Here is an 8,838-nt window from a genome sequence, read left to right as displayed (position 1 = left end):
AAATTCCGTATGCACTCCTGCCTCAGTGCCTCTCCACAGGCTGGGTGACTGGAAGCACAATTCTTTATCTTTTTTGCCATGGAAATTGCTGGTTAAAGCTCAATACTTCAGTATATGCAAATTCTGATTTTTTGTTTAAAGCCTCAGTGCCAAGCTGTATTGTCATAGCAGATATTGCAGTCTAGCCATGTGCTGTTAAATCCAATAGGTTTTGCACCTGTTTTGGTAACAGGTGCAAACAAACTTTGGTTTAACATGTCTCCAATGCACAAATTATAAAATGTATTTGGCTAATGACTCGGTGAATGCTTGGTCTGCATTAGCCAAACTTCACATTGCATAAAGGTCTATAGAGCCTTCTTTATTAATGGCACCAAAAACCCGTCAGCTGTGACACTGAGATAGTTCTACTTTATCCAAAAGAGAAACTGCTGAGGAGTATGTTCTGGGGTATGGATCAGAGGGAAAAAGAGATGTGTTATGTCCAAAACATTTTTTTGAGAATATCCACTCTGATTACTTATCAAATGCTGCAGGCTCACTGAAATATTTCCTCTTTCAATCAGGCTTAATTTTCCTCCTGTGGTAACTTTGAAAGCAGAGAAATAACAATGGGGCAACTTGGAGGGGAAGTGTTTGGGTGAATGGGTGATTGTTTCAGGAAATATGTTTCTGTGCTCGGCTGCAGTACTTTTTCCCCTGGCTCTGAATGCCCTGCGAGTATCAATGCATGTGCCCTCCCAGTGGCCTAGAGGTAGGCTGGGAAACGGAGACTAGTGGGGAAAAGGCACCTGCCAAACATTTGGTAGCGTTGTATGTGTGAACCTTTGTTTCCTGAATAGCAGCACAGTGCTATAATCGCACAACCATTTTCCTCCCAGGCTTCTTATGTGAAATAAATTCTTGCCTGCAAAATGTTTTTTCAGAACATCGTAAGTTAGTGCGGGTAACTGCAGGTTGAAGCTAACAACGGTCCTCCTGAGCTCTGTATGTTATGGGGGTGCATGGCTGAATGTATTACCATGCAGAGTCCCCTTTGCCATGTATTTATTTGTCCACTTTGAGCATTTTGTCCGTCCCAGGACTTGTAGCCCTTTCTGTCCCTTAAGCCCATTCTGTCATTTCTGAGTAGCTTCAGCAGCTGACGTTTAAATGTTGAACCTGACCAAGCAATGCACCTCCCTTCCCTCATCTCCCCCAAAATAAAAGACCTTTAAATGAAGTTCATAACATAAATCTGGTTTACTTCCCATTAAAAACAATGCAAACAAATCTAGAACTTCAAATCCAGCTTCTCGGAGTAGTGCCAGGTGCCTGTTCAATAGCTTTCCCCCACACTCACTTCCCCAGACCATCATTAAAATTTCAGACCCATGAAATAATCTGAACAATTATTTGAATTACTGAAACTTCACAGAATGGCTTAGGTACCTTTGAACCAGCTGCATTTATACACTCTGGAACATGACAGCAGCTGTATGTTGAACATCAAATGAATACAGGTCATGCCTGGGGTAAAGACATGACTGATGGGTGTGCCTGGCATGGCCGCACATTTATCCTGATTAGTGCCATGGGACCCTTTAAGTTCTATATTAGCCATTGTTAAAAGAGGCGATTAGTGTATGTTAGCTGTGCAACCTGATGCTGTCTTCAAATAGTGATTTCTCTCTCAAGTGGGGCTTCCTCCTATGACCTCTGACCTGCCAGTATGTTAAAAGCTTTGTAATCGGTGGAGCTCTGTATTCTTTGTGGTGTGATTGATTGGAATTCCTTCACACTGAACTTTGCCTGTTGTTCTCTTTTGTTTAGGAGGTTCTCCAGCAGCTGATTGTAATGAATTTACCAAATGTTTTGATGATTGGCAAAGATCCTCTTTCTGGTGAGTAGTTTGTTGGGTCCTTCACCCCTTCTGCTGAAATGCTAAATAATTTTTTTTTATTTTTCTTAAATAACAAACATGCATTTCGATACTATAAATACTGTACACCTTCTGCTGAAATGCTAAATAATTTTTTTTTTATTTTTCTTAAATAACAAACGTGCATTTCGATACTATAAATACTGTACGTATTTATAGCCAAAGTACAAATATTTGAATACCTCCAAGTCTCACAGTTTAATGCATCTAGTATGGAATACTTATATCTACATGCTTTTACATACAAATATAATATCTGATATATGTGTGTTTGGACATCATATGTGTGTGATAGTGAGTTAGTTCTTGCCAAAGCCAGAGCAGCAACTGTTTGCTTGGAAGTCAAGTCTCTTCACTCCTTGCTGCAAGTGAACCAGGATACAGTCTGCCATAGGAGAATCATTAGTCCTCCAAGCTTTCAGTCCCGTGTGCCTATATAATCCGTTCGGTTGTGGCAATACGTACACACCAGAAGAGTCTTGCAGAATTGCCCTAAAATGTGAAGGAACTGTTGCAAATGAAATGTGTGAAGAGAAATACATGAGGATGGAGAGAAAAATACATATATGACAAATTGGAAAAAGTGAGGAAAAGAATAGACTAGGAGAAAAACATCTGTCTGAGCACCTTGTCTAGACAAGGACATCTGTCATGTGAGGTATCACATCAAAAGTGACCTGGAAGCCTAGACAAGGACATCTGTCATGTGAGGTATCGCATCAAAAGTGACCTGGAAGCCAGTGAGCTCAGGTCCAGAGTCTAATATCTTTGGTGAGACAAAATGAAAGCTGTTTAGTCTGCAAATGAAGCTGACTTCTCCTTAGAACCACATTTCTGAAATGAAAGTTTTTCTTTGCATGCCCCTTCTGTCTCTGCCTTAGCCCTGTGCCAGTGCCAAGGACAATGTATTTGTTTTTACCAAAGAAGGAAAACTGGATGAATCCTGTCAGCAGTGATGGGGAATGACATGGTAATCAGCATCTCCAGAACAAACAAGTGGCAGAAAGCTTGGCAGAAGATTTCATTTTGCTGCTCTTGTCAGCAGTAGTGTGTGTGTGTGCGTGTGTGTGTGTGTGTGTACAGAAAAGTTTCTATCAGAATAGAGTATTAACTTACAGATGTTAGATCACTGAAACTCATAGTCTTGGCACTTCTGCAGTAAAATCGAGGAAAAGAATAGACTAGGAGAAAAACATCTGTCTGAGCACCTTGTCTAGACAAGGACATCTGTCATGTGAGGTATCGCATCAAAAGTGACCTGGAAGCCAGTGAGCTCAGGTCCAGAGTCTAATATCTTTGGTGAGACAAAATGAAAGCTGTTTAGTCTGCAAATGAAGCTGACTTCTCCTTAGAACCACATTTCTGAAATGAAAGGTTTTGTTACTGTGGTTTTTACTTTTTTTTTCTTTGCATGCCCCTTCTGTCTCTGCCTTAGCCCTGTGCCAGTGCCAAGGACAATGTATTTGTTTTTACCAAAGAAGGAAAACTGGATGAATCCTGTCAGCAGTGATGGGGAATGACATGGTAATCAGCATCTCCAGAACAAACAAGTGGCAGAAAGCTTGGCAGAAGATTTCATTTTGCTGCTCTTGTCAGCAGTAGTGTGTGTGTGTGTGTATACAGAAAAGTTTCTATCAGAATAGAGTATTAACTTACAGATGTTAGATCACTGAAACTCATAGTCTTGGCACTTCTGCAGTAAAATCAAGTTGAGGCTAAGGCATCCACTTCTTCAGCAAGCAGATTAAAGTCTGCAATGCCAGTCTTAATTCTTCTGTACAGGCTATGGCTATGGGTAAGGAAAAAAATAGACAAGAGCTGTTGACTTTCTCAGTCATGTGGGCAATGGGCAGAGCCTGGGCTGCTAGTGTCAAGAATGCCAGTGAATAGAGATGTCTGGGTCAAGAAGGCAGTGTCTCTGTTGGCTGAGTATCAATGGAAAAGGCTGACTGGTTTCTTCTCATGGCTGTTCCTGAGAGACAGCTGGCAGAAGGCTCATAATGCAGTAGCCACAGTGTTGGTTCCTGGGGAAGCTGCACACTTGAAAGCTGTCCTGTATTTAGCTATAATTTCCCATCATTGACCTGCTGTTTTTGTCAGCACCTTAGATCTGTCTTTCTTTGAAGAGAGTACCTGATGTGTCTCTTGTAGGAAAGATATTGGTTAGCCATGTGCTCCTGTCTTCCAGCTCCTTTAATTATAACCAGAAATTTTGCTTTACTTTCTGACATCTTTTAAAATGTGGTGGTTTGGTTTTGTTTGGTTTTTTTGTGGTCTTATTTTTAATGTGGTCTTTTAAAATTTATTTTATCCATTGCTGACTTATCATTGGCATTATTCAGAACACGGGAAGAGAGGATAAAGATACAAAAATGTAACTTCTGGATGTCTAAAATTGATGGGGTATGTGTGTATAAAAAAAGTTAAGTTCTTGTTTAGCCATACTGTATAATGATTTTGAGAACCAGTCCCAGCTTAGAGACACTACAAAGGAAGGCGGTGAACAAAGAAAGGCTTGAGATATACTTGCTCCAAAGAATGTGTTCAAGGAGGAGAGTGTCCGAGGGATAGGATTTCAAGATAAGTTTGTCTTAATCTTGCTCTTATGTAGACGATCGTTGGTAAGATGTGCTGAAGAAACTGTTAGAGAAGTGGAGAACTAGAACTTCCTTCAGAGGGAAGGAACCTGGCTGAGGGCTGACGGGAAGGTCTGAAAGAGGGAACAGGGAGGAGAAGGCTGGGGAGAAGTTAGTAAAACCAATACAAAAAGCTGAATGAAGGAATAGGCATTGGTGAGCAATGACCAGGTGACTGTTGGGTTGATGTCTTTGTTACTGGGTGTCTTGCAGAGAGGAGTGAGAGGAAGGCAGGAACACTTGGGAGGGAAAAAACAAAGTGAAATGAGAGATTCTCTCTGTCAGTGAGAGAGCTAAAGGAGGGCTGCAGATCGAATAGAGATGTGAAGACAACGCAGTCGGCATGGGAAGTGGTGCTTCTGGCAGGAATACAGAGAAGCCCCAGGGAAAGCTGACAGAGAAGTGAGGAGGCTGGGGATAGCAGCAGTATGGGGAAAAGAGGTGATGGAGATGGTTATTTGAGGGAAGTGTTTAAAAGGGGCAAGAATGGTAGAGAAGAAGCCTCCTCTTTCTCTTTGTCAGTGATCCAGTCCAGGACAGAGACTGAGAGGGAAGGAGGAGGGTCCTGGAGGGGACATCTGCAGGGACGGTGCTGGGCCATGTGGGGAACTCTAGGAGCTGGAGACCAAGGTGCAGGTGGCCTGCAGGGCTGGGCTGGATCTGAGAGGCAGTGATGAAATCCCAGTTTCGTCTTCCCTGTCCTGTAGGTAAGGTATCTGAATGAAAGGTTCCTCTTGACCAGAGGAAGAAAAATTGATCCCGCCATCACATATCTGGAACAAATACAGTGTTGCTTTGTTCTGTTTGAGCTGGGAAGGCTCCTAATGGCTGTATTGATTCCATAGGTCCAAGACCAGAGAACTGTTAAATCATTCAATATGATTCACTGTGTAACAATTTCAGTGACCTATTCCTTGTAACAAGCCCACACGATGTTTTGCTATGCATGTATGTCTGTTCACCAATGCTATCTGCAAATTTTATTTTTTTTCTTCTAAAACACAGCCAGAAGTGGTATTACATGTATTTAAATTATAAACTGAACAGCTCTAAAGTTGAGAATGCTGTTCTTGCTCTTTAGCTCCCATTTGGCTCTCAACAGTTGGGACTATTGAGGGCTTGGCAGCTCCGCTTTGAACATGAGACTATTGGAAAAACAGAGCTGCCACCATTAAAAATGCAGTAGCAGTCGGGCTCTTGCATAGGAGAAGGCACACGTTTGCTGGATTTAGGAGCTTTACTTGCTTTCATGTCCTCTAAATCATTTTGTTCCTGGCCATGGCAATTTTGCCTACTTTAGTTCATTTGGCCATGGGCATAAAAGTTGTAAAAATACTTGTAAGAAGTTGAAAGCATTGACTGTTTTCTAAAATGTAGGGAGCTGAAAAGAAACTTGAAAGATTAATTGAAGGATGTAGAAAACTTTCCCAGGAATCTGACTTGCGGAATGATGCAGCTGATGTTACAGGGTTTCTTCACTGCACTGTACAGTAGACAGCTACTATCATTAAATTTCCTCTCTGCTTTTGTCTTCTGGCATGTTTTTTTCTTGCTGAACAGCTTTTTCAATTAATTACTGCACCACAAATCCCCCTGTGCTCAATATGAGAATCATCTGCATATTTATCTTCTATACACATCACTGTAGTCACCTTTTATAATTACTTCTGGTTTTAGTATGCCTCATAAATGGCCACCTATTCATATGCCTATACAGGGAATATCAGTGTAGAGTACTGGTCCTGAACCTCTATTTAGAGGTGTTGTTTAATTTCTTAGATTCTAGACATGCTTAATTTAACACAGCTAGTGAGTGTACTTGGAAACTGATGGCAATTAATCCTTTGAAACAGTCGTAGTTAATTGGGCGGGGGGTTAGCTTTTTTCAGACCAAGAATGGAAATGAGCTTTTATTTGCCTGAAGGAGGCTCATTTCTGTATCTTCAAAAACCTCTGCTATTTAGATCCCCTTTTCAAATTACATGTTAAGTTTGTGAATGAGAGAGCCCAAAGTCCCTCCTAATAAGTGTCTATAGAAACTGTTTTTCATTAAAATCATAAAAGATGTCTATGCTCACTGGGGTATTTTTTCATGTCTGGTTTCCTTCCTCATTTTGTTTCACAAGCCTCCAGAGGCACAAAGGTTCATAAAATATAAAGTTAATAACAAAACACTGCCTCAATAGTGTAAATTTAGCATTCAAGCTTTTCTCCCTCAGGATGTTGCTACAGTTGAGAAAAATGGTTCTTGTGTGTTTCAGCCCTTCCCACCTTGTCAGCACATCCGCTGGCCGCTGCATGTAGCACGGCGCGCGCTGCCGCTCTTTCTCCTCTGCTGGAGGAATGTCAAAGTAGAAATGCACAGGAAGAAGCAGCACAAGATTCTCAAGCTTTCACATGCTTGGGATCTCTTGTTTCCGTTTTCTCGGACACCTTTCCTACCCCCTCTATTCCCGCCCCCCGCCCTTGTCTGTATTCTCTCTGTACCTTTGTGCTCTTTTTTGTTATTGTGTCTCTTAATCCCTCTGCCCGCCTTCTCCCGGAGTCCTGCCATCTGTTTCCCACTCTCCGTCCCCTGCGAGAGCAGAGGGGTCTCCTGGCTCTGGCAGAGGGAGGCTCCCAGGATGCACAGGTGGTGCTTGGGCTTTCCCTCCCTTTATTTTCCAGAAAAACTGCTGGCCCTCTCTCACAGTTGGGAGCAGATGGTCTTTCTGCAAATCCCCCAGGTGGCTGGCTCCCTTGCAGGCACAAACATGTGGCCTGAGAGCAGCTGCCCTGGAATTTTCAAAAAGGTATAAAAGAAAAGCGAGTTTTTTGTGGTGGTGGTGTGTGGTGTGTGTTTTTGGGTTTTTTTTGTTTTGTTTTTTTTAATCAGCACCTTTCTGTTTAAGTGCTGGTTTGAATCATGGCCACTTGTTTCAACTTGTGGGTACCTGTCTGCCAGGAGCTGCGCTAGACCTAAGCGTTTGCATCCTACGTTGTAGGAAGACGAAGACACTGTCTTGGGAAGGTCAGCTAATAAGCCTGGGTGGACCCAGCAGACTTCCTTCCTAGCCAGCTAGGAAGGACATATGTCATCCCAATGAGCCAGCATAGGGAAGTCTTATGCAGTTGCACAAGGAACTTTACCACCTTATTAAATTAACACAAATCAAACCCTTTGAAAAACACCACAGAATTATTCACCGTTTAGGAGGCAGGACTGAATTGGGGCTAAAGATCGTTTGCTTTTCTTTGGCATGCATTACAGGATAAATGCACTGTTCTGAGTATAGACCTTAGCTGCTGCGCTGTGTAGTAATCTTAGATGTGTTTCTGATTCACTTAGTAACCCTGGTTCACTAAAGTGTGTGGTATCTCAGCTCTCCTGTGGGTGGGACAAAAGGGGAAAGGGGTAATTAATCCCTTCCTGGCTCATTCTGAGATTTAATTGAAAACTCTCTCTAAAGCACTTTAGATTGGTAGAGAGGCTTTTTTCATACTTAGAAGAAATAGGGTATGAGTATCTCCTGTAAATAATATTATTCTGTGAGGCTTTAAAATGTTACTCAAACCTAGCTTGAGTATGAGTGATCTCAGAGTGCCTTAGTGCCAACAAACTGTCTCCATCCCATGGGAAACAAGTTATGAATGAAAGCCCAAAGAATTGACTCTAAAACAGTCATACATGATCTTCTGAAACCCTTGTGTGGCTGGCAGAGTAGATCTGCTAAGAAGACCTTTCAACCTTAAAAGTATTTCTAGTGGGTGATGCAATCTCATTTGCATTACATGTGTATAGCATGTCTGCAAGCATAAAGTAATTTATTAAAAAAGAAATCTTGGAAAAATCCTGACAGCAAATTTTTCTGTAAAAGCTACCAATGGGGAGAGCAGACTGCCAAATGTTATCTTTAAAACAGTAGCAAACTAATAATCTCATGATTACTTTGAGTCTTTTAATTTCTTGTTCTTTGCTATAAACTCTGGCTTGGCCTTCTCAGCCAAAAGGGGCTTGTCCTGTCTGCCTCAGCTTCTCTTCCTGACGGGAGCGCCCAAAAGGTCTCAGAGTGGTATTTCCAGGCAAGGTCAGACCCTGGTGTGGGAGAACAGGGTTGACCTTGCTAAATTACTCTGCAGTAATAGTTGAAGGTGTTTCACTTCACAGGGTTGTGCAGCACCACTGATGCCTCTCTGTTGTCTCATGGAGAGAATAGCAATGCCCTACTACCTTTGGTGCAGAGAGGTAGAGTGTGGTTTGGATGGATTAAATAGCTCACATGTCTTTAGGAAGGTATAGAT

General features: G+C 42.0%; 1 protein-coding gene across 1 annotated transcript in view; it reads left to right on the top strand.

Moving 5' to 3' along the window:
* CCDC88C (coiled-coil domain containing 88C) overlaps positions 1–8,838 on the top strand; it is a gene marked incomplete at its 5' end in the record, with an annotated part of 87,411 nt that overhangs the window by 29,365 nt on the left and 49,208 nt on the right. The window contains one exon of the mRNA XM_010292595.1: positions 1,813–1,882. Within this exon, the coding sequence (XP_010290897.1) occupies positions 1,813–1,882 (70 nt within the window). The remainder of the gene's footprint in view (positions 1–1,812; positions 1,883–8,838) is intronic.

Source organism: Phaethon lepturus, unplaced genomic scaffold, assembly GCF_000687285.1.
Source record: "Phaethon lepturus isolate BGI_N335 unplaced genomic scaffold, ASM68728v1 scaffold10278, whole genome shotgun sequence".
NCBI classification, from domain to species: domain Eukaryota; kingdom Metazoa; phylum Chordata; class Aves; order Phaethontiformes; family Phaethontidae; genus Phaethon; species Phaethon lepturus.
Note: the sequence above shows the minus strand (reverse complement) of the source record. Positions and strands in the feature narration are given on the sequence as shown.